The 27,347-nt window shown below is 41.5% G+C and overlaps 1 protein-coding gene across 1 annotated transcript in view; it reads left to right on the plus strand.

Moving 5' to 3' along the window:
- The first annotated feature begins 4,901 nt into the window (after positions 1-4,901).
- The window catches only part of LOC124264806 (GTP-binding protein RAD-like), a 62,501-nt gene continuing 40,055 nt past the window's right edge, over positions 4,902-27,347 (plus strand). Inside the window, exon 1 of the mRNA XM_046699596.1 lies at positions 4,902-5,932. Coding sequence (XP_046555552.1) covers positions 5,338-5,932 — 595 coding nt within the window. The 5' untranslated portion in view covers positions 4,902-5,337. The remainder of the gene's footprint in view (positions 5,933-27,347) is intronic.

Genomic DNA, 27,347 nt, shown 5'->3' on the forward strand with positions numbered 1-27,347 from the left:
CTTACACTGAGCTGTGGGTATCTTTAAAGTTTCCATTCAGCTATGACTTGATGGCCAATGTATCTAGATAGTAAGTAACATTGTGCTGTGGGTATCTTTAAAGTTTCCATTCAGCTATGACTTGATGGCCAATGTATTCAAATGGTAAGTTACACTGAGCTGTGGGTGTCTTTAAAGTTTCCATTCAGCTATGACTTGATGGCCAATGTATCCAGATAGTAAATTACATTGAGCTGTGGGTATCTTTAAAGTTTCCATTCAGCTATTACTTGATGGCCAATTTATCGAGATGGTAAGTTACTTTCAGCTGTGGGTATCTTTAAAGTTTCCATTCAGCTATGACTTGATGGCCAATGTATCCAGATAGTAAGTTACACTGTGCTGTGGGTATCTTTAAAGTTTCCATTCAGCTATGACTTGATGGCCAATGTATCCAGATAGTAGTAAGATACACTGAGCTGTGGGTATCTTTAAAGTTTCCATTTAGCTATGACTTGATGGCCAATGTATCCAGATAGTAAGTTACACTGAGCTGTGGGTATCTTTAAAGTTTCCATTCAGCTATGACTTGATGGCCAATGTATCCAGATAGTAAGTTACACTGTGCTGTGGGTATCTTTAAAGTTTCCATTCAGCTATGACTTGATGGCCAATGTATCCAGATAGTAGTAAGATACACTGAGCTGTGGGTATCTTTAAAGTTTCCATTTAGCTATGACTTGATGGCCAATGTATCCAGATAGTAAGTTACACTGAGCTGTGGGTATCTTTAAAGTTTCCATTCAGCTATGACTTGATTGCCAATGTATCCAGATAGTAAGTTACACTGTGCTGTGGGTATCTTTAAAGTTTCCATTCAGCTATGACTTGATTGCCAATGTATCCAGATAGTAAATTACATTGAGCTATGGGTATCTTTAAAGTTTCCATTCAGCTATGACTTGATGGCCAATGTATCCAGATAGTAAGTTACACTGTGCTGTGGGTATCTTTAAAGTTTCCATTCAGCTATGACTTGATTGCCAATGTATCCAGATAGTAAGTTACATTGAGCTATGGGTATCTTTAAAGTTTCCATTTAGCTATGACTTGATTGCCAATGTATCCAGATAGTACGTTACATTGAGCTGTGGGTATCTTTAAAGTTTCCATTCAGCTATGACTTGATGGCCAATGTATCCAGATAGTAAGTTACATTGAGCTATGGGTATCTTTAAAGTTTCCATTCAGCTATGACTTGATGGCCAATGTATCCAGATAGTAATTTACACTGAGCTGTGGGTATCTTTAAAGTTTCCATTCAGCTATGACTTGATGGCCAATGTATCCAGATAGTAAGTTACATTGAGCTGTGGGTATCTTTAAAGTTTCCATTCAGCTATGACTTGATGGCCAATGTATTCAGATAGTAAGCAACACTGAGCTGTGGGTATCTTTAAAGTTTCCATTTAGCTATGACTTGATGGCCAATGTATCCAGATAGTAGTAAGATACACTGTGCTGTGGGTATCTTTAAAGTTTCCATTTAGCTATGACTTGATGGCCAATGTATCCAGATAGTAAGCTACACTGAGCTGTGGGTATCTTTAAAGTTTCCATTTAGCTATGACTTGATGGCCAATGTATCCAGATAGTAAGTTACACTGAGCTGTGGGTATCTTTAAAGTTTCCATTCAGCTATGACTTGATTGCCAATGTATCCAGATAGTAAGATACACTGAGCTGTTGGTATCTTTAAAGTTTCCATTCAGCTATGACTTGATTGCCAATGTATCCAGATAGTAACTTACACTGAGCTGTGGGTATCTTTAAAGTTTCCATTCAGCTATGACTTGATGGCCAATGTATCCAGATAGTAAGTAACATTGTGCTGTGGGTATCTTTAAAGTTTCCATTCAGCTATGACTTGATGGCCAATGTATTCAAATGGTAAGTTACACTGAGCTGTGGGTGTCTTTAAAGTTTCCATTTAGCTATGACTTGATGGCCAATGTATCCAGATAGTAATTTACACTGAGCTGTGGGTATCTTTAAAGTTTCCATCCAGCACTTGATGGCCAATGTATCCAGATAGTAAGTTACATTCATGTGTGGGTATCTTTAATGTTTCCATTCAGCTATGACTTGATTGCCAATGTATCCAGATGGTAAGTTACACTGAGCTGTGGGTATCTTTAAAGTTTCCATTCAGCTATGACTTGATTGCCAATGTATCCAGATAGTAAGATACACTGAGCAGTGGGTATCTTTAAAGTTTCCATTTAGCTATGACTTGATGGCCAATGTATTCAGATAGTAGGTTGCATTCAGGTGTGGGTACGTTCCTTAGCTATAGATAATGACAGCACATTGATACTGTAGAAATAGAAAACTGTGTTATATGTTCATACATAATAAAATAAATGAAAGAAATAAGGCATAACATAAATAAGGCATAACATACAACAGTCAGCACAGTTATTCAACATGTCACTAAGACCAGTGCACATCAGACGTAACTAGACCAAACTTCACGTCAAGTTACAGATAACTAGAAATACAATGTAAACACAGTGCACCTGTAAACTGTTCAACTCCCTTCCAAATAGAAACATGTGACTTTTATCTACATACCTATATATCCTTGACGTTATACACGTTGCTAAACAAACCATTGAATGATCATCAAACCTTCGCCACACTACTCACAGGAACCCAACTCAAGAGCAACAAACCCCACAGACACTCTCCATGTTACCCGGTGAGAACGTCCGTTAAGGTTCGCACTACAACGTACTCCTTGATAGACAGAGACCATCATAGGACCGTTATACCAAACTATATTTTGATCCCTTAAAACAAAATGTCAAAAGCAAGCTTGTTGTGTTCACGTGAATAGTAAAAAACAAAAGAAATAATTTTTCATCTTCTACAGAACCATCCATTATTTCAAGCATCGATTATGTTCACTATTTTAACTCAAGTTCCATTCACGGTGTTAAAAGTAGATCCATCAACTGCAGCTTTGTGCCATAAATGAAGGCAGAAATGACCGCGGAAAGTTTAAAGAAAACGATTCGTTATTTCGGCGCATTGTTGTACCGCGCTGTGTTACCTTTACCGATGTATATTTTTAGATAGTGGATCACGTGCGCGTCACGTGACCGTAACTTCCGGTTAGAATGTCGTCTGCTTGTTTACATTCACAGCGGTAAACAAGATGCCTCCAAAACGAAAAGAATTGGTCATTGGCGTAAAAGAATCAATAGTAAAATTGATCACGGGAAAAAACCTGCAAATATTGCAGAATTACTTGATTTATCGTCATCAACTGTCTATCATGTGATTCATTGGTATAAATCGCGTGGTTCTGTGGAAAACAAGCCAAGAACGGGAAGGAAGAAAATTTTGACTCAGAGGGACTCGCGCAAAATTTTTCGTATTTAAAAAAATTCTCGTCGGCGATCTTTGAAGGATATTACCAACATATTTAATGAGGACAACAACAAGCATGTGTCATACAGAACTGTTCAAAGAAAATTGTATTCTGAAGGATTTCATAGACGTGTAATTCGAAAGAAAATCAGAATCAGGAAAGTGAACATTAAAAATAGATTAGCATGGTGCAGGGGAAAATTACATCGATCTGTGGACACATATTGGAACAAAGTCATATTTAGTGATGAGTGTAAAGTGTTTAGTGATTGATGGAAAGGAAAAAGTATTCATTTGGAGAAAAGTTGGTGAACAGTGGGCCCCCCCAGTGTTTGGGTGTTCCCCAAACCCCTACCCTATCTTTGATGATTTGGGGTTGCATTACATACCATGGTGTGGGAACTGTAGCCGTTGTAGAAGGTAACATAAATGCTGAGAAATATGTTGAAATTATAGATAACAATATTTGGCCAGTTATTGCTCGTCATTTTCCTGATGACCAATACATATTTCAAGATGATAATGCCCCAGTCCATCGGGCTAGAACTGTTCAAGTTTACAAGACAGAAAATAATTTAAAAGGCATGTCATGGCCAGCCCAGAGTCCGGACTTGAATATAATTGAAAATGTGTGGCATAGGCTTAAGAGAGAATGGCAGTGTCGCACCTATCGCATACATTCAAAAGAGGACCTTGCAGCTGCAATTCATGAGGTGTGGACGTCTTTGCCGCTTACATACATAAGAAAGTTGTATTTAAGCATTCCAAAGAGGATACGTCAAGTTCTTGTGTCTAAGGGGTATATCACAAAATATTAGGTAGGTACATTCAAGTTTCTTTGAAATAGTGCAATTAAAATTGAGTTGTCAAATTAATGATCTCAGCCATAATCCCTCGTTTAGCCATAAACCATAGATCCATCCACGAAGAGATCCATCCAAATGGGAGACCACCTATTATTTCAAAGATGGATCCACCAAACTAGATGGATCCACTATTCTAAATTATACTTACCATATTTAACCAGATACCAGATAACACATATCCATGCACTCTTTCAAACTTTGATCCGACCAATATTTACATGACATTTTACCCACGCTTTGTCTACGTACATACATCTTACTTGACATTGCTGCCATGCTTGTGGAGCGTACTACTCACTCACTCACTCACTCGTTCACTCACATGGTGTGATGAAACATAGAAACCTAGTATTTGTTGTAAGAAAACAACCTCTCGGGTATCCTGGTACAAGAAAACAAAGCATTGATAACACTGATTTGTGAGCGTCCCGGACATCCCGCTGGCGGGAGGCAACACGCGGTTGCCAGTAGTGACGGGAAGCGTTATACCGCTCTCCCTGCAGGTAGCCTGTAAATCACCCTGGCACCTTTATCTCAGCACCATGACTAACAGGGCCACGTGACCACAGCCTGGATGTATATAGAACAGCCTCAGTGGAAGTGAACAGACGGTCTGGGATTCTTGTTGTACGGCGGATATTGATGTGTTCGCAGCGGCTTCCACTGGCGCTGTGTATAGTTGGTAGTGGTAGTGCCGGAACTGCGGAGTACCTGCGTGATACCCCTAACCATCAACAGAGCGGGCGTGTGTTGCGATTAGCTGCTGTGTGTTGGGCCTTTGTATACCTGTGTATATGTATCCTGTGATCAACTATAATCCTACTTGTGAAATTTGAATTTGAATACGTCATATAATACATTATCAGAAGCAAGGAAAGCCAACTGTCCCGCGAGTCTGTTCATCCTGTGATTTTTCCTGTTTTCACGTTTCACTTTTTTGTGTTAACCAAACCTTCGTGTTATACATTGATACTGAGGGGGAAACCAGTTGATCGCAACGCTGGATAGGATTGTCCCCGAGATAAACATTGAAGAGAGGGAGTATTTAACGCCCGATATGACACAGGACGCCATGGAGGAGGAGTATAATTCTCAAAAGACTCGCAGGCCCAGCATGGCGTCTAGTGGCAATAGCTCCGCCAGCCTTCACTCCAGGGACTCCACCCCAGCCCCTGGCCACAGAGGCAGTCACCTGGGAGCAGGATCCGCTCCACATTCAAGATCCTGTTCGTTCCGAACCAAACAAAGACCACCCAGTAAAGACCTGGAGGTCCAGCCAGCGCCGGTCCGGAGGAACAGCATGCCCCTGGTCAAGCCGACCCTTCTGGAGGTGCCGGACCGGGAGGCGGGGGACCAGAGTCCCGGGAAAGGGAACAAGTTAACACGAGTTCGATCGTTTAAAACTACTTCTAAAGGGGTGATCAACCGGGGGGACTCCTTCAAGAAGAAGAGCACCCACAGTTTGATGTCCACGGGGGCCGTTGGAGACGGGAACAGGAGCAGGGCTCCCAGTGGGGGCAGGGGACAGGAAACACAAGGTGGTAACCCTGGCGGATATTATAAAGTTATCACCCTTGGTGGAACAGGTGTTGGGAAATCTACTCTTTGCAGACAGTTTATGACGTCAGAGTTCACAGGATTTGAGGGGCAGGGTAAGTAGCTGATATTTCGTCTTCGTTTAGTCTCCGTAACCACCACAACCCTCGTAAACCCTCACAACCCAAACAACCGCCACAATCCTCGTAAACCCTCACAACCCAAACAACCCCCCGCAATCCTCTTAAACCCTCACAATCCAAACAACCGCCACAATCCTCGTAAACTCTTACAAACAAATCAACCCTACACGGGATTGCACGACATACGACATACGATCGCAGTGTGTGACACTATTTCAAAGGCATATACACATACAGTCTGTGTTGATACAGGTTGTATACAGTCTGTGATGATACAGTTCCATACAGTCTGTGTTACATACAGGTTACGTACAGTCTGTGTTGATACAGGTTACATACAGTCTGTGTTGATACAGGTTACATACAGTCTGTGATGATAGTGTTTACATACAGTCTGTGTTACATACAGGTTACATACTGTCTGTGTTGATACAGGTTGCATACCGACTGTGTTGATACAGGTTACTTACAGACTGTGTTGATACAGGTTGCATACAGTCTGTGTTGATACAGGTTACATACAGTCTGTGATCATAGTGTTTACATACAGTCTGTGTTACATACAGGATACATACAGTCTGTGTTGATACAGGTTGCATACAGTCTGTGTTGATACAGGTTACATACAGTCTGTGTTGATACAGGTTACATACAGTCTGTGTTGATACAGGTTACATACAGTCTGTGTTACATACAGGTTACATACAGTCTGTGTTGATACAGGTTGCATACAGTCTGTGTTGATACAGGTTATATGCAGTCTGTGTAACAAACAGGTTACATACAGTCTATGTTGATACAGGTTACAGACAGTCTGTGTTGATAGAGATTACATACAGTCAGTGTTAGATACAGTTTCCATACAGTCTATGTTGATTCAGATTACATACAGTCTGTGTTAATACACATTACATACAGTCTGTGTTACATACACGTTACATACAGTCCGTATTGATACAGGTTGCATACAGTCTGTGTTGATACAGGTTACATACAGTCTCTGTTGATACAGGATACAAACAGTCTGTGTTTATACAGGTTACATACAGTCTGTGATGATAGTGTTTACATACAGTCTGTGTTGATACATACAGGTTACATACAGTCTGTGTTGTTGATACAGGTTACATACAGTCTGTGTTGATACAGGTTACATACAGTCTGTGTTGTGTTTGATACAGGTCTGTTGATACAGGTTACTTACATACAGTCTGTGTTGATACAGGTTACATACAGTCTGTGTTGATACAGGTTACATACAGTCTGTGTTGATACAGGTTACATACAGTCTGTGTTGATACAGGTTACATACAGTCTGTGTTGATACAGGTTACATACAGTCTGTGTTGATACAGGTTACATACAGTCTGTGTTGATACAGGTTACATACAGTCTGTGTTGATACAGGTTACATACAGTCTGTGTTGATACAGGTTACATACAGTCTGTCTTTACAGTCTGTGTTGATACAGGTTACATACAGGTTACAGGTTACAGTCTGTGTTGATACAGGTTGCATACAGTCTGTGTTGATACAGGGTTACATACAGTCTGTGTTGATACAGGTTACATACAGTCTGTGTTGATACAGGTTACATACAGTCTGTGTTGATACAGGTTACATACAGTCTGTGTTGATACAGGTTACATACAGTCTGTGTTGATACAGGTTACTTACAGTCTGTGTTGATACAGGTTACTTACAGTCTGTGTTGATACAGGTTACATACAGTCTGTGTTGATACAGGTTACATACAGTCTGTGTTGATACAGGTTACATACAGTCTGTGTTGATACAGGTTACATACAGTCTGTGTTGATACAGGATACAGGTGATACATACAGTCTGTGTTGATACAGGTTACACATACAGTCTACAGTGTTGATACAGGTTGATACACTTTACAGTCTGTGTTGATACAGGTTACATACAGGTTACATACAGTCTGTGTTGATACAGGTTACATACAGTCTGTGTTGATACAGGTTACTTACAGTCTGTGTTGATACAGGTTACATACAGTCTGTGTTGATACAGGTTACATACAGTCTTCGTTGATACAGGTTGCATACAGTCTGTGTTGATACAGGTTACATACAGTCTGTGTTGATACAGGTTACATACAGTCTGTGTTGATACAGGTACTGTGTTGATACAGGTTGCATACAGTCTGTGTTGATACAGGTTACATACAGTCTGTGTTACATACAGTGTTACATACAGTCTGTGTTGATACAGGTTACATACAGTCTGTGTTGATACAGGTTACATACAGTCTGTGTTGATACAGGTTACATACAGTCTGTGTTGATACAGGTTACATACAGTCTGTGTTACATACAGGTTACATACAGTCTGTGTTGATACAGGTTACATACAGTCTGTGTTGATACAGGTTACATACAGTCTGTGTTGATACATACATACAGTCTGTGTTGATACAGGTTACATACAGTCTGTGTTGATACAGGTTACATACAGTCTGTGTTGATACAGGTTACTACAGTGAATACACATACAGTCTGTGTTGATACAGGTTACTTACAGGTTACATACAGTCTGTGTTGATACAGGTTACATACAGTCTGTGTTGATACAGGTTACATACAGTCTGTGTTGATACAGGTTACATACAGTCTGTGTTGATACAGGTTACATACAGTCTGTGTTGATACAGGTTGCATACAGTCTGTGTTGATACAGGTTACATACAGTCTGTGTTGATACAGGTTACATACAGTCTGTGTTGATACAGGTTACATACAGTCTACAGTCTGTGTTGATACAGGTTACATACAGGTTACATACAGTCTGTGTTGATACAGGTTGCATACAGTCTGTGTTGATACAGGTTACATACAGTCTGTGTTAGATACAGGTTACATACAGTCTGTGTTGATACAGGTTACATACAGTCTGTGTTACATACAGGTTACATACAGTCTGTGTTACATACAGGTTACATACAGTCTGTGTTGATACAGGTTGCATACAGTCTGTGTTGATACAGGTTACATACAGTTTACATACAGTCTGTGTTGATACTGATTACATACAGTCTGTGTATCATACAGGTTACATACAGTCTGTGTTGATACAGATTACATACAGTGTGTGTTGATACAGATTACTCACAGTCTGTGTTACATACAGGTTACATACCGTCTATGTTGGTACAGACTACATACAGTCTGTGTTGATACAGATTACATACAGTCTGTGTTACATACAGGTTACATACAGTCTGTGTTACATACAAAGTCTGTGTTGATACAGATTACATACAGTCTGTGTTACATTCAGATTACATACAGTCTGTGTTGATACAGATTACATACAGTCTGTGTTACATACAGGTTACATACAGTCTGTGTTACATACAGATTACATACAGTCTATGTTGATACAGGTTACTTACAGTCTTCGTTGATACAGATTATATACAGTCTGTGTTAGATACAGGTTACTTACAGTCTGTGTTGATACAGGTTACATACAGTCTGTTACATACAGGTTACATACAGTCTGAGTTAATACAGATTACATACAGTCTGTGTTGATACAGATTATTCACAGTCTGTGTTACATACAGGTTACATACCGTCTATGTTGGTACAGATTACATACGGTCTGTGTTGATACAGATTACATACAGTCTTTGTTACATACAGGTTACATACAGTCTGTGTTACATACAGGTTACATACAGTCTGTGTTACATTCAGATTACATACAGTCTGTGTTGATACATATTACATACAGTCTGAGTTACATACAGGTTACATACAGTCTGTGTTGCATACATATTACATACCGTCTATGTTGATACAGGTTACATACAGTCTTCGTTGATACATATTACATACAGTCTGTGTTACATACAGGTTACATACAGTCTGTGTTACATACAGGTTGCATACAGTCTGTGTTACATACAGGTTGCATACAGTCTGTGTTACATACAGGTTGCATACAGTCTGTGTTACATACAGGTTGCATACAGTCTGTGTTACATACAGGTTGCATACAGTCTGTGTTACATACCGGTTGCATACAGTCTGTGTTGATACAGGTTACATACAGTCTGTGTTACATACAGGTTACATACAGTCTGTGTTACATTCAGATTACATACAGTCTGTGTTGATACAGGTTACATACAGTCTGTGTTGATACAGGTTGCATACAGTCTTTGTTGGTTCTGTGATCAACACTCGGTCCAACTATAGACCGACTCACGGCTGTTTAAAACTTTGCAAACTGAGCCTGTGAGTTGATCAGCAGGTTTCCATAGCTTCGGAATTTCCAACTATTTAAACAATCTATTCCAACTGATAAAAACTGTAGAATAATAATTAATTATATACTTTGCTTTGCAATGTCTAAATATACGTGTGTGCGTGTGGACGCTTGTAAGAGCACCGGGCTTTTCTCCTTTCTATCTTTTCCTGTGCAGTGGCCTTACGACAATATCTGTAAATGTGTTGACAGTATCTGTAAATGTGTTGACAATATCTGTAAATGTGTTGACAATATCTGTAAATGTGTTGACAATGTCACTGAGGACAGAGCAGACACCCCGCACGCAGTCAGTACCCCCGGGTAATGCAGTTATTCGTTTCTGTCTTTGTGCATTTTGAGTCAAGGCGTGGAGACCGTTGGTAGCATCCCGCTACGTGGCTCTGTAAAATGCACAATGTCATAGTTTCCAGCTCCTTGGCTATTGCCAGCCAGACACATCAGTCCCTTCTACATTCATGTTGAATCCTTAGTCATTACGTATTCATTGACTGCTAAATCACCAGTTAGCCTGAGTTAAAACTTAGTTAAATATTTTGGCGAATTCCATCTTCCGTTTCCTTGAATCTCCGCCCAAATCTTTGTTGAGTACCTGTTGAACAACAAGCTCTCACCCCCCACCTCCCCGTCCCCTACCCTCCAAGTAGAGTTGTAATACATACAGGTGCATTACAGTTCTTATTCCGTTTGCACAGTGTACCATGTAGTTTAATTTCAGCTTCATGGGAATAATTTTTAGGGGTCGATAAATCTTTCACAGATAGCCCACATAACTGAAGTTCACCTTCACCAGTACATTTAAGGACCAGAAATCCTGTCCTCGCAGTACCAACACGTTTAATCGAGCCTCTTTCAGCAGAATAAAAACGTCAGAGATAACGGATATTCAGAAATAGAATAATCAGAAATCATTTCAAGTTTTGTTTCTCAGCTGCAGGCCACGTGTCCCGCGCAGTGCGTGTGTTGGATGGTCTCTCCATTACCGCGTGGGTAGTGTAACACTGGTGCTGTTTATAGTCCGCTGATACCTGCTCATTACAGTAAATTGTACCTGGTGAAAGGAAGGCTTGTGAGTTAAAGCCCCGTCGACGACAGGGGCACTGGGGAGTGGTGGTCTCTTTGTATCAGTGAAACATACAAACCTAACGGGCGACTGAAAGTGGTTCTGGTGCGCCCACAGACTTCGACCCTGGAAACAATTCCGTTGTAATGTAGTTGACAAAATCATGACGTTAACCAGAGTACACGGTACCCTCCATTGCTGTTACAGCATCAGCTAAGCACACTCTTCAAACAAAGAAAGACAAAGGTGATTTTGAGAATATTGGACGCATTTAGCTGCGGCAAAACAATATAAATATACTATTTCGTTTCCAAAACGCCATCTTTGTGTGATTGTAAACAGCCTCAAACGAGGCAATTTTAACTTTTTACATTGTTTTAGAAGCGTTTGAAATATATTCGCCAAAACGTCCCCAAGAAAGCACGCAATGCAAACTGCACGTGCATGTAAGCGGGAAAGCATGCGGTATCTATAAAAAGGCAAACGTTGTCTAATTTTGTCATTCGTTTTTGCCTGAAAAAGATGAAATCATCATGCCACGACTGAGTGCCGCCAATCGAAACCTCGCCATGGGCCGCCTTGAAGCTGAGGAATCGTAGTGTGCAGTTGCCCGATCTTTCAAAGTTCAACAGCACACCATATCTCGCCTTTGGGAACGTTTCCTGCAGACCAAGTCCGCCCAAGATCGCCTGAGAATCGGCCGTCCAAGAGTTACCACGCAAACCCAGGACCGCTACATCCAGGTTGCTCACTTGCGTCATCGTCTTGCCACAGCCGTGGAGACTGAACAACGCATCCCGATTTCTTCTTCACTGGCGAGATGGAAGAGAGGATGTTTACCGTCGGAGAAATGAACGTTTTGCCCCTAATTCTATTCAACAGGTTGACAGATTGGGTGGAGACAGTGTCATGGTGTGGGGTACTATATACAGAAAACAAACATCTGATTTAGTGGTGATTTGGAGGAATTTGACAGCAAATCAGTACATCAACAAAGTTCTTGCACGTCACATGCTTCCGATCATGGACCAATCGAGGGAGCTGTTCCAGCATGACACTATATCACATGCAGCACACGTCACGGTCCGCTACCTTGCCAATTCTAACGTCAATGTCTTACTATGGCTTTCCCGATCACCAGATCTAAACCCGGTAGAACACCTATTGGATGAATTCGATCGACGTACACGGCAACGTCAAACCACGCCTCAGACGCCTCCACAGCTGGCCATCGCATTGCAGGAAGAGCGGGGAAGAATTCAGCAGAACGACTTCGTCGACTTATCCAGTCTGCGCCGAGACGGTGCTAACAATGGTTACTTCAACGCACCGTGGTGTGACAATAGTAACCGTAACACACGGTCTGAGGATAATGGTTACTGTAACAAACGGTGGGAGGACAGTGGTTACTGTAACAAACGGTGGGAGGACAATGGTTACTGTAACACAGGGTGGGAGCATAATGGTTACTGTAACACAGGGTGGGAGGACAATGGTTACTGTAACACAGAGTGGGAGGACTATGGCTACTGAAAGACAGGGAGGGAAAACAATGGTGACTGTAACACAGGGTGGTGTGACAATGGCTACTGTAACACACGGTTGGGGGACAATGGGTACTCCAACAAACGGTGGGAGTACAATGGTTACTTTAACACAGGATAGTGTGACAATGGCTACTGTAACACAGGGTGGGAGAACAATGGTAACTGTAACACAGGATTGTGTGACAATGGTTACTGTAACACACGGTGGGGGACAATGGTTACTGTAACACACGGTGGGGGACAATGGTTCCTGTAACAAAGGGTGTTGGGACAATGGTTACTGTAACAAACGGTGGGAGGACCATGGTTACTGTAACACAGGGTTGGAGCATAATGGTTACTGTAACACAGAGTTGGAGGATAATGGTTACTGTAACAAACTGTGGGAGTTCAGTAATCGCTGTCCTTCTCTGTACTCCAGAATACCTGCCCTGCTGCTAGGCAACAAAGCGATTGTCCAAAACCCGATATCAGGTTGGCCTGGAAGAGTCGACCCACGTGATGGTTGCATCATGACCATCTGTTGACCGCGTGTGGTCTCTGCTCCACGTCGACCCACGTGATGGTTGCATACTGACCATCTGTTGACCGCGTGTGGTCTCTGCTCCACGTCGACCCACGTGATGGTTGCATCATGACCATCTGTTGACCGCGTGTGGTCTCTGCTCCACGACGACCCACGTGATGGTTGCATCATGACCATCTGTTGACCGCGTGTGGTCTCTGCTCCACGACGACCCACGTGATGGTTGCATACTGACCATCTGTTGACCGCGTGTGGTCTCTGCTCCACGACGACCCACGTGATGGTTGCATCATGACCATCTGTTGACCGCGTGTGGTCTCTGCTCCACGACGACCAACGTGATGGTTGCATCATGACCATCTGTTGACCGCGTGTGGTCTCTGCTCCACGACGACCAACGTGATGGTTGTATCATGACCATCTGTTGACCGCGTGTGGTCTCTGCTCCACGTCGACCCACGTGATGGTTGCATCATGACCATCTGTTGACCGCGTGTGGTCTCTGCTCCACGACGACCCACGTGATGGTTGCATACTGACCATCTGCTGACCGCGTGTGGTCTCTGCTCCACGACGACCCACGTGATGGTTGCATCATGACCATCTGCTGACCGCGTGTGGTCTCTGCTCCACGACGACCAACGTTGACATACGATATGATGTCATCAGTTTAGAACATCTTCTTCCCACTCTGACTTCCATGTTCTGGACGAATACACAGCAAACCGATACACAAAATGATCACATGTGAAACTGGCCTGGATAAGTACAAACGTTTGTAATATTCAGTTTCCCAGATAAGCTGTTTATACTGATACTATCATGAGTATATCTCAATTCATAACAAAGTATATATTGTCCAAACAACGGGAGATGTTTTAATCCCAATGATGTTGTCGTTATCTGTTTATATTCCTCTTGTATATATACTCACTTCTTTTGTCTTCTTGCTCCTTGTTATTGGTTTATCCATATTACCTCCAATGTTATATCCTGTCCACAAAACACTTCTGCTATACCCTACCTCTTACCTGAAGTCAGATTGCCGTTTAAAATATAGAAGTGATGAATCGCGTAAAGATAAATGTAATTACTCTGTTTATATCCAATCTTCCTATCATGTGTGTCACATGGATACTTTTACTACAAATTTGCCATATGGGTAATGTTCTAATACAATACCGTGTGGCGACAGGAAGTTTCAATTGTATTATTTCATGTAGCTCTTGTAATCACTTAAGAAATCCACTCCTGTTAATGTGTTATGCAATGTCTTTTTCATGGTTCATTTGTAACGAATTTGGAAAGTCATTCAGCTTGTTCAAAACTGAAGCAATACGTGCTGTGTGTATACATTTCTTTGCTTTCTACAATGTCAGTTACATAATGCCAACATAGCTGTGGTCCTCCTATTGGTGCTACTGCTTGCAGGGGACGTGGAGTCCAATCCAGGCCCACTGAATCATGACTCTGAACAAGCACTTGATATATTTCACTTAAATACACGAAGTGTGCGCAACAAGTTAAATTATTTGAGTGAAGTTCTCTCTGACTATCACATTGTCTGTTTTACCGAAACATACCTGGATGAGACTGTAAACAGCACTGGGATAATTTTCACGAACCGGTCAGAAAAGATAGAAATGCTTTTGGGGCAGGGGTCATGATATATGTAAGTAAACAACTTGCCTTTAAAAGTATGGTAGATTTAGAAAATATTCATGACGAAACGATTTGGATCAAGCTATTTCTTCCACAAAAACCTTTAATATTATGTGTTGTATGCAGACCTGAGTATAACTATACATTCTGGAAACGTTTAGATCAAAGTGTAGAAACAGCCCTATAAGCATCCAGTAAGATAACGATCGTTGAAGATATAAACGAAAATTTGTTGTCAAGTAAACAATTAAATAGTGTGGACCTTATGGAAAGGAAAAATCTATACAATGTTATTCAGGAACCTACCAGAGTGACTAGAACCAGTGCTACGCTAATAGACCCTGTGATAGCAGGGATACTCTACAACCTTATATAGCCTCCCTGGTGATAGTAAGTGAGGACATATCCAGCGGTGTTGTTGAATTTGATAAGAAAGTTAGTGATCATAGAGGAACTTATATTTCGTTAGACATAAATGTCACCCCAAAAATGTGTTTACTAGACACGTATTTGATAGACGTACAAAATCCACTTTAGAATTTATAACAGTGACTAAACAGGAAATTACAGATATAATTAACTGTTTGCCACTGAATAAAGCTGCGGGTCCCGACAGAATAAGTCATAAGCTTTTAAAAGAATCTGTTCATTCAATAAGTGCGCCATTATGTTTGCTTTTTGAATTGTCATTACGAAAAGGTGTGTATCCATCAGATTGAAAATCAGCACATGTAATGCCTGTATTCAAGAAAGGTGACAAAACTAAAGCATCAAACCACAGACCGATATCTCTTATAAGTGGTGTCGATAAACTGTTTGAGAAAGTTGTATTTAAGCATATATCTAACTATTTCAACGAGAACAAGTTATTGTACAAATACCAAGCTGGTTTTCAAGCTGGGAGTTCACCTGTCCATCAATTAATTGAAATATATTATCGAATATGCCAAGCTCTGTGATGTTTCGAAGGCTTTTGATCGTGTTTGGCACGGAGGGCTTATACATAAATTGGAAATGTATGGTATTAAAGGTAGAGTGTTAGAGTGGTTATGTAATTACATATGTAATTGCTATCAAAAGGTCTAGGTCAATGGAGCCCTGTCTAAACCAAGGTTACTCCAAACTGGCGTCCCACAGGGATTAGTGTTGGGTCCGTTTTTATTCATTGTTTATGTAAATGATATTGGTGATGACTTAGATTGCATAACGCGACTATTTGCAGATGACACATCATTAGGCAAGGCTTTTGGAAATCTTAGCAGAATAGAAACCTTATTAAACGTAAATCTCAGAAGGTTAAGCGACTGGGCAAACAAGTGGTTTATATCATACAACCAAAATAAGACAGAATCAGTTCTTTTCGCTCTTAAAGATGATATTTGCTCGATTAACTTATTATTTGACGATAAGATTGTTAAAACGGTAGAAGATCATAAACATTTGGGGATAATACTTTCACCGAACGGCAAATGGTCCTCCCATGTATCTAATATTGTTTCCAAAACCTCTAAATGATTTACTCAATGAGAAAACTTAAATATATTCTTAATAGAAATACACTTCTAAAGATTTACACAGTTTTTATAAGACCTCACTTTGAGTACGCATGCGAAGTCTGGGATGGCTGCGGAAAAGAATTAAGTTTAAAATTGGAAAGGCTCCAGATGGAAGCTGCAATAATTATTACAAGACTTCCCAAATATTCTTCTTTTAATTCACTATATTTTGAAACAGGCTTGGAAGCACTATCAGAGCGTAGGAGAATGAGAAAATTGGCTTTGTTCTATAATATTCAAAACAACAAAAGTACAATCTACCTAAAAGAAATAATTCCTCAGTGCGTCGGCTCCAGAAGTCAATATAATCTAAGAAATTCAGGCAATATCTGCTTGCCAAGAACAAGAATAAAAAATTCTTATGAGTCGTTCTTCCCATCGACTATAAGATTATGGAACAATTTATCTATAGATGTAAGAAATTGCACTTCACTATCAAAGTTAAATCGAGCATAATAACATCATATAACTCAGCTCCACTGTACCTTTCTCACGGTATTAGAACATTTAACATATTACATACTCAACTACGTCATGAAGCTAGTAGATTAAGTTACGATCTGTACAGCGCAGGGCTAATCACTGATCCATCCTGCGCATGTGGAAACCCATGAGAAAAATGCTCATCACTGTTTCTTAGAATGTTCTTTATACAATCAACATAGAAAGATCATGCTTAAAGCTATTCAAGATGTATGTGGTAGTAATTCTGTTATTACATTATCTGTTTTTTAAACGGCATTGCAGATCTGATAAATCATAAAAATGAAATTACATAAAAAAATTACATCAATATATATACAAATCCAAACTATTCCAGTAGTCTTCTCTCTATACACCTTTTGTATTATAACATTTCCCTCTGTTATATTTCAGTCTTACTCTGTCTCCGTTTCTAATAATTGCTTGTGATGTAATTAGTTATTGTAAATATCTTGGAGAGAGGTTTAATAAGTTGAATAAAATATGTTTAAACTAAACACAAATCGATATTTGTGCAATATTAGCGATTGATTGGGATCGGGTTGCACTATACATCGGACGTGATGCTTTACCAACATATTCAGCATTGTATGAGCGAGCTTCATGCTGAGCAGCAGTAACGTTCAGGTATAGATATCAGTGAATATGTTCTGTGTATCAATGAACAGGTGCACCCCTCAGCTGTGTGTACACAAACATATGCTCTCAGCTGTATGTATACCCCTCACTAAACAGGTACTCTCAGATGCATATACACCCCTCACTAAACAGGTACTCTCAGCTGTGTGTAGACCCCTCACTAAACAGGTACTCTCAGCTGTATGTATACCCCTCACTAAACAGGTACTCTCAGATGCATATACACCCCTCACTAAACAGGTACTCTCAGCTGTGTGTAGACCCCTCACTAAACAGGTACTCTCAGCTGTGTGTAGACCCCTCACTAAACAGGTGCTCTCAGCTGTGTGTAGACCCCTCACTAAACAGGTACTCTCAGCTGCATATACACCCCTCACTAAACAGGTGCTCTCAGATGCATATACACCCCTCACTAAACAGGTGCTCTCAGCTGTGTGTAGACCCCTCACTAAACAGGTGCTTTCAGCTGCATATACACCCCCACTAAACAGGTGGTCTCAGATGCATATACACCCCTCACTAAACAGGTACTCTCAGATGCATATACTCCCCTCACTAAACAGGTGCTCTCAGCTGTATATACACCCCTCACTAAACAGGTACTCTCAGCTGTGTGTACACCCCTCACTGAACAGGTGCTCTCAGCTGTATATACACCCCTCACTGAACATATGCTCTAATCTGTGTGTACACCCCTCACTAAACATATGCTCTCAGCTGCATATGCACCCCTCACTAAACAGGTGCTCTCACCTGTATATACACCCCTTACTAAACAGGTGCTCTCAGATGCATATACACCCCTCACTAAACAGGTACTCTCAGCTGTGTGTACACCTCACTAAGCAGGTGCTCTCACCTGTATATACACCCCTCACTAAACAGGTACTCTCAACTGTATATACACCCCTCACTAAACAGGTACTCTCAGCTGTATGTACACCCCTCACTAAACAGGTACTCTCAGCTGTTTGTACACCCCTCACTAAACAGGTACTCTCAGATGCATATACACCCCTCACTAAACAGGTACTCTCAGCTGTATATACACCCCTCACTAAACAGGTACTCTCAGCTGTATGTACACCCCTCACTAAACAGGTACTCTCAGATGCATATACACCCCTCACTAAACAGGTACTCTCAGCTGTATATACACCCCTCACTAAACAGGTACTCTCAGCTGCATATACCCCTACACCCTCACTGAACAGGTACTCTCAGCTGTGTGAACACCCCTCACTAAACATATGCTCTCAGCTGTATATACACCCCTTACTAAACAGGTGCTCTCAGCTGCATATACACCCCTCACTAAACAGGTACTCTCAGCTGTATGTACACCCCTCACTAAACAGGTACTCTCAGATGCATATACACCCCTCACTAAACAGGTACTCTCAGCTGTATATACACCCCTCACTAAACAGGTACTCTCAGCTGCATATACACCCGTCACTGAACAGGTACTCTCAGCTGTGTGAACACCCCTCACTAAACATATGCTCTCAGCTGTATATACACCCCTTACTAAACAGGTGCTCTCAGCTGCATATACACCCCTCACTAAACAGGTACTCTCAGCTGTATGTACACCCCTCACTAAACAGGTACTCTCAGATGCATATACACCCCTCACTAAACAGGTACTCTCAGCTGTATATACACCCCTCACTAAACAGGTACTCTCAGCTGCATATACACCCCTCACTGAACAGGTACTCTCAGCTGTGTGAACACCCCTCACTAAACATATGCTCTCAGCTGTATATACACCCCTCACTAAACAGGTGCTCTCAGCTGCATATACACCCCTCACTAAACAGGTACTCTCAGCTGCATATACACCCCTCACTAAACAGGTACTCTCAGCTGTATATACACCCCTCACTAAACAGGTACTCTCAGCTGCATATACACCCCTCACTGAACAGGTACTCTCAGCTGTGTGAACACCCCTCACTAAACATATGCTCTCAGCTGTATATACACCCCTCACTAAACAGGTGCTTTCAGCTGCATATACACCCCTCACTAAACAGGTACTCTCAGCTGTATATACACCCCTCACTGAACAGGTGCTCTCAGCTGTGTGTACACCCCTCACTGAACAGGTGCTCTCAGCTGTATATACACCCCTCACTAAACAGGTGCTCTCAGCTGTGTGTACACCCCTCACTGAACAGGTGCTCTAGGCTGTGTGTACATCCCTCACTAAACAGGCGCTTTTAGCTGCATATACACCCCTCACTGAACAGGTACTCTCAGCTGCATATACACCCCTCACTGAACAGGTACTCTCGGCTGCATATACACCCCTCACTGAACAGGTACTCTCAGCTGTATGTACACCCCTCACTAAACAGGTGCTCTCAGCTGCATATACACCCCTCACTAAACAGGTGCTCTAAGCTGTGTGTACACCCCTCACTAAACAGGTACTCTCAGCTGCATGTACACCCCTCACTAAACAGGTACTCTCAGCTGTGTGTACACCCCTCACTAAACAGGTACTCTCAGATGCATATACACCCCTCACTGAACAGGTGCTCTAAGCTGTGTGTACACCCCTCACTGAACAGGTACTCTCAGCTGTGTGTACACCCCTCACTAAACAGGTGCTCTAAGCTGTGTGTACACCCCTCACTAAACAGGTGCTCTCAGCTGTATGTACACCCCTCACTAAACAGGTGCTCTCAGCTGTATGTACTCCCCGACTACCTCAACACCATCGACAATTCCTGTAACTTCCTCTTATTCCTTAACATCATGAAAAATCCCTCCAAATTCCACTCTCTGAACACCATCAAGAATTCCTCCAATTTCAAAACTCTGAACTACCGCCAAGCAAGGCCGGGCATGCAGATGATTTCTGAATGTGTGTCTGTAGGAACCTTGCCCCAAGTCCACGGACTACGTGTTGCTATGGATAATGAAAATCAAAAAGACTAACGGGGTGGAGGGATGTGCTGACCTTTCCCCGAAGTGTCACGAACGAGAATGACCTGTACTGTACTGGGCCACCTGTTGTCTGCTTGATAGCTGGGTTCCAATACCTGTCTATATCTAACAGTCATTGTTAAAAACTGATATGACTCTGGGATTCCAATACCTGTCTATATCTACCTGTCATTGTTAAAAACTGATATGACTCTGGGATTCCAATACCTGTCTATATCTACCTGTCATTGTTAAAAACTGATATGACTCTGGGATTCCAATACCTGTCTATATCTACCTGTCATTGTTAAAAACTGATATGACGCTAGGATTCCAATACCTGTCTATATCTACCTGTCATTGTTAAAAACTGATATGACTCTGGGATTCCAATACCTGTCTATATCTACCTGTCATTGTTAAAAACTGATATGACTCTGGGATTCCAATACCTGTCTATATCTACCTGTCATTGTTAAAAACTGATATGACGCTAGGATTCCAATACCTGTCTATATCTACCTGTCATTGTTAAAAACTGATATGACTCTGGGATTCCAATACCTGTCTATATCTACCTGTCATTGTTAAAAACTGATATGACGCTAGGATTCCAATACCTGTCTATATCTACCTGTCATTGTTAAAAACTGATATGACGCTAGGATTCCAATACCTGTCTATATCTACCTGTCATTGTTAAAAACTGATATGACGCTAGGATTCCAATACCTGTCTATATCTACCTGTCATTGTTAAAAACTGATATGACGCTAGGATTCCAATACCTGTCTATATCTACCTGTCATTGTTAAAAACTGATATGACGCTAGGATTCCAATACCTGTCTATATCTCACAGTCATTGTTAAAAACTGATATGACGCTACTTTGTCATTATGTTTTAAGAAATCCGTAACACGAACAAATTCGTATAAACATATTCAAAACGAGCGAGAAACTGAGAGCCCCCGTATGGTTCGCCTGATCTGGCACCTACATATGAAGAGCACCAGTGCACTGGTCGTCCGACCCCGTGAACCGGAACACCCACGACACTGTACGGTACACCTACAACGAGTCCTTAATACATAGCGTAGTTGGCTCCTGAATGTCGGCTAAATATTTCAAAACTATAGATGTTGTAAAACGGCTAAATATGGTACAGCTGAGCAGGATAATTATACACGGTGATTAGTAAATCTGTCACTATGTTGTATTGGATATAGGAATCCATCTAGTCTCTCGTATAGACCCTGAAGCAAATATATGCAAGAAAGCCCACGCAAGTCTAGAACATGTGTCAAGTCTAGATTTCCACAGCTTCAGGGAAGAAAGTCTCAGGGCTCCTTTCCATTATATTGTTTTTGTTTTGACTATGAACTTTTTTTCAGTAAAATATGTTCATTTCAGAGACTAGTTGTTAGTTTAGAATCCATCCATCGACTGATTTACCACCAAATATGTTTGTGTGCTCGCCTCATTCCACAGACAGCACGTCTTGGATTCTGTGTAAACAATAGACATGGTTTTCACCTGAAGCTGCTAAACTAGATATTATGAGCTTAAATAGTTTGTACGAAAAAGTAGTGTCGCAAACATTATATTTGTTTAACGCAATGTGTACACATTAGTAACATCTCAAGATTTGCGTGGGACAATGCATACAACTGTAGGGCGTGGTCAGTTGAAACTGTAGAGTATATACCTATGTGTAGGGCGTGGCCATATGCAACGTTATAGTATTGGCATATATAACTTAAGAGTGTAGCCATATACATGTGTAGGGCGTGGTCATATGCAACGTTAAAGCATTGGCATATATAACTTAAGAGTGTAGCCATATACATGTGTAGGGCGTGTCCTTATGCAACGTTAAAGCATTGGCATATATAACTTAAGAGTGTAGCCATATACCTGTGTAGGGCGTGGCCATACGCAACGTTCAAACATTGGCATCTATAACTTAAGAATGTAGCCATATACATGTGTAGGGCGTGGCCATATCTACAACTTTGAAGGTTAGGAATGGTCACACACACCTGTAGGATGTGGTCTTGAATATAAAACTGCAGGGTGTGATATTACACTTCTGTATGGTGTGATCATATAGAAATCTAGGATGTATTAACATGATTTGCAAGAGGTGGTCCTTGAAAACTGTAGGGTGTGGTCCTTGAAAACTGTAGAGTGTGATAATTTAGAACTGTAGAGTGTGATAATATAGAACTGTAGAGCGTGACAGTATGGAACTGTAGAGTGTGATAATATAGAACTGTAGAGTGTAATAATATAGGACTGTAGAGTGCAATAATACAGAACTGTAGAGTGTGATAATATAGAACTGTAGTGTGATAATACAGAACTGTAGAGCGTGATAATATAGAACTGTAGTGTGAGAATATAGAACTGTAGAGTGTGATAATATTGAACTGTGGAGCGTGATAATATTGAACTGTGGAGCGTGATAATATAGAACTGTAGAGTGTGAGAATATAGAACTGTAGAGTGTAATAATATAGAAAACTGTAGCGTGTGATAATATAGAACTGTGGAGCGTGATTATACTAGACTCTATACTTAGTATCACTCACATATATACAGAGTTACACAGTTTACTTACAGTATGACATACCGTAGATACATGATCAACGTAAATGTTGCCAGGTGTGACATCTAAACCTCACATTATATTACGCACAGATAATGCATGTTACATATAGAATTAAGTGATAGGTAGGAGGTATACCTTCTGGGTGACGCTGGGCTGTGTGTGTGACCCACACTGTGAGGGGTTATAGCATTCATATACAAACAGTATACACCACCTGGCCTAAATGTGTTTACTGTGATGAATCATGGCGACACTTTACACTATGGAACACAGATCCAATCGTACAATAAACATTACCAATGAAACCCTGCTCTGACACATATATACATGCATCTAAACACTTTCTACTCAGTCTGATACAATAAAGGCGATACTATAAAGGACTTACAATACTTTACATTATTTATAACATATTTGATGCATACAAATCTATGTAAGTACATGTACATATTATATAAATACTTAACCTGAGCCAGATGTCAATGTCTTGTCTGGCATGGGGAGTTATCAGGTGTGGCGATGGGAGAAAGCTGTAGTTATATAACGTTAATGAGAACGGAAGCTGAAAGTTATTTGCAACGCGTTGGTTCCGACGTTGACACTAATGCAGTAGTTCGCCGGGAAATTCAAAGGTAGAATTCTACAACAGCAGTGATTATGCAAGGACAGAGTATCCAGGGTAAGAATAATCGTATAACTTGGGCTGTAATGTGAGAGGCAAGAGTTAGCTGCTCGTGTGTACCAGAGATCAAGACGCCACCAGATTCTACAGCTCCCTGAGTCAGGAGATAGTGGAGAAGCCCATAAGGTTGCAGTACGCTTCAGAACTATAAATATTACACAAGCCTGAACATAGCACATCACTGCCCGTCACTGTCAATCAAAATATACAATGTATTAAAGCTGAAACCTGAAACCCCATGATAGTCCAGGGCTGCCTGGCATCGTCGCTCCGTCAAACCAATCAGATGACGAATATCGCCTGGTTGGGAATGTTCACCCACTCTTCCCCAGGTGCCTGTGCCAAATGTTGGAGGTCCTTTGGCTGTTGGTGACGTGATCGCGTCGTGAGATCAGCCCATACATGTTGGATGAGGCTTCGATCTGGAGACTTTACATGGCAGTACCTGGCCGTGTTGACGTTTTCTAGTTGCATAATGGAGAAGAATTTCATCTGTGTAACCTTGTGCCTCTTTATTATTATTTCGAGCATAACGTTCCCCATGACGTCGCCATCGCTGCTGTGGCCATACTCTGTGTCCTTGACACCATAGACGTCGCAGCCAACGAAGGCTGATCAGGCAAAATGACGTCTAGAACTGGGTGCCGTTGTACAAAAGAACCTTAGCGATAAGACTACCTTAAGTCAATGTTAGGGTATTGGAGCTACGGTCACCTTAGCGCTAAGACTACCTTAAGTCAATGTTAGGGTATTGGAGCTACGGTCACCTTAGCGCTAAGACTACCTTAAGTCAATGTTAAGGTATTGGAGCTACGGTCACCTTAGCGCTAAGACTACCTCAAGTCAATGTTAAGGTATTGGAGCTACGGTCACCTTAGCGATAAGATTGCTTTGTACAACGGCACCCTGGTTGTCTTTGGCGAATATCCGCGACGTGTGGACGGTTTCTCACTGTCTGGTCTGTCATCATGTACAATCTTGGTATTGTTGTCGTTGTAGAGGTGTCCCTGGTGGGTCTTATCCTATACAATCTTGGTATTGTTGTCGCTGTAGGGGTGTCCCTGGTGGGTCTTATCCTATACAATCTTGGTATTGTTGTCGTTGTAGAGGTGTCCCTGGTGGGTCTTACTGTATACAATCTTGATATTGTTGTCACTGTAGAGGTGTCCCTGGTTCTTATCCTATACAATCTTGGTATTGTTGTCGTTGTAGAGGTGTCCCTGGTGGGTCTTATCCTATACAATCTTGGTATTGTTGTCGCTGTAGAGGTGTCCCTGGTGGGTCTTATCCTATACAATCTTGGTATTGTTGTCGTTGTAGAGGTGTCCCTGGTTGGTCTTATCCTATACAATCTTGGTATTGTTGTCGTTGTAGAGGTGTCCCTGGTGGGTCTTACCGTATACAATCTTGATATTGTTGTCGTTGTAGAGGTGTCCCTGGTGGGTCTTATCCTATACAATCTTGGTATTGTTGTCGTTGTAGAGGTGTCCCTGGTGGGTCTTATCCTATACAATCTTGGTATTGTTGTCGCTGTAGAGGTGTCCCTGGTGGGTCTTACCGTATACAATCTTGATATTGTTGTCGCTGTAGAGGTGTCCCTGGTGGGTCTTACCGTATACAATCTTGATATTGTTGTCGTTGTAGAGGTGTCCCTGGTGGGTCTTACCGTATACAATCTTGATATTGTTGTCGCTGTAGAGGTGTCCCTGGTGGGTCTTATCCTATACAATCTTGATATTGTTGTCGTTGTAGAGGTGTCCTGGTGGGTCTTATCCTATACAATCTTGATATTGTTGTCGTTGTAGAGGTGTCCCTGGTGGGTCTTATCCTATACAATCTTGGTATTGTTGTCGTTGTAGAGGTGGTGTATCCTATACAATCTGGTCGTTGTAGGTGTCCCTGGTGGGTCTTACCCTATACAATCTTGATATTGTTGTCGCTGTAGAGGTGTCCCTGGTGGGTCTTACAATCTTGATATACAATCTTGGTATTGTTGTCGTTGTAGAGGTGTCCCTGGTGGGTCTTACCGTATACAATCTTGATATTGTTGTCGCTGTAGAGGTGTCCCTGGTGGGTCTTACCGTATACAATCTTGATATTGTTGTCGCTGTAGAGGTGTCCCTGGGGTGTCGCTGTAGAGGTGTCCTGGTGGGTCTTATCATTATACAATCTTGATATTGTTGTCGTTGTAGAGGTGTCCCTGGTGGGTCTTATCCTATACAATCTTGATATTGTTGTCGTTGTAGAGGTGTCCCTGGTGGGTCTTATCCTATACAATCTTGGTATTGTTGTCGTTGTAGAGGTGTCCCTGGTGGGTCTTACCGTATACAATCTTGATATTGTTGTCGCTGTAGAGGTGTCCCTGGTGGGTCTTACCGTATACAATCTTGATATTGTTGTCGTTGTAGAGGTGTCCCTGGTGGGTCTTATCCTATACAATCTTGGTATTGTTGTCGTTGTAGAGGTGTCCCTGGTGGGTCTTATCCTATACAATCTTGATATTGTTGTCGTTGTAGAGGTGTCCCTGGTGGGTCTTATCCTATACAATCTTGATATTGTTGTCGTTGTAGAGGTGTCCCTGGTGGGTCTTATCCTATACAATCTTGATATTGTTGTCGTTGTAGGTGTCCCTTGATATTGTTGTCGGTGGTGTCTGGTGGGTCTTATCCTATACAATCTTGGTATTGTTGTCGTTGTAGAGGTGTCCCTGGTGGGTCTTATCCTATACAATCTTGGTATTGTTGTCGTTGTAGAGGTGTCCCTGGTGGGTCTTATCCTATACAATCTTGATATTGTTGTCGTTGTAGTGGTGTCCCTGGTGGGTCTTACCGTATACAATCTTGATATTGTTGTCGTTGTAGAGGTGTCCCTGGTGGGTCTTACCGTATACAATCTTGATATTGTTGTCGTCTTGTAGAGGTGTCCCTGGTGGGTCTTATCCTATACAATCTTGGTATTGTTGTTGTAGAGGTGTCCCTGGTGGGTCTTATCCTATACAATCTTGGTATTGTTGTCGTTGTAGAGGTGTCCCTGGTGGGTCTTATCCTATACAATCTTGATATTGTTGTCGTTGTAGAGGTGTCCCTGGTGGGTCTTATCCTATACAATCTTGGTATTGTTGTCGTTGTAGAGGTGTCAATTGTGGGTCTTATCCTATACAATCTTGGTATTGTTGTCGCTGTAGAGGTGTCAATTGTGGGTCTTATCCTATACAATATTGGTATTGTTGTCGCTGTAGAGGTGTCAATTGTGGATCTTATCATATATAGTCTTGGTATTGTCGCTGTAGAGGTTTCAATTGTGGGTCTTATCCTATAGAATCTTGGTAATTTTGTCACTGTAGAGGTGTCTCTGGTGGGTCTTATCCTATACAATAT

The sequence above is a fragment of the Haliotis rubra genome, unplaced genomic scaffold, assembly GCF_003918875.1.
Source record: "Haliotis rubra isolate DU_JTF1 unplaced genomic scaffold, ASM391887v1 Scf944, whole genome shotgun sequence".
NCBI classification, from domain to species: Eukaryota; Metazoa; Mollusca; class Gastropoda; order Lepetellida; family Haliotidae; genus Haliotis; species Haliotis rubra.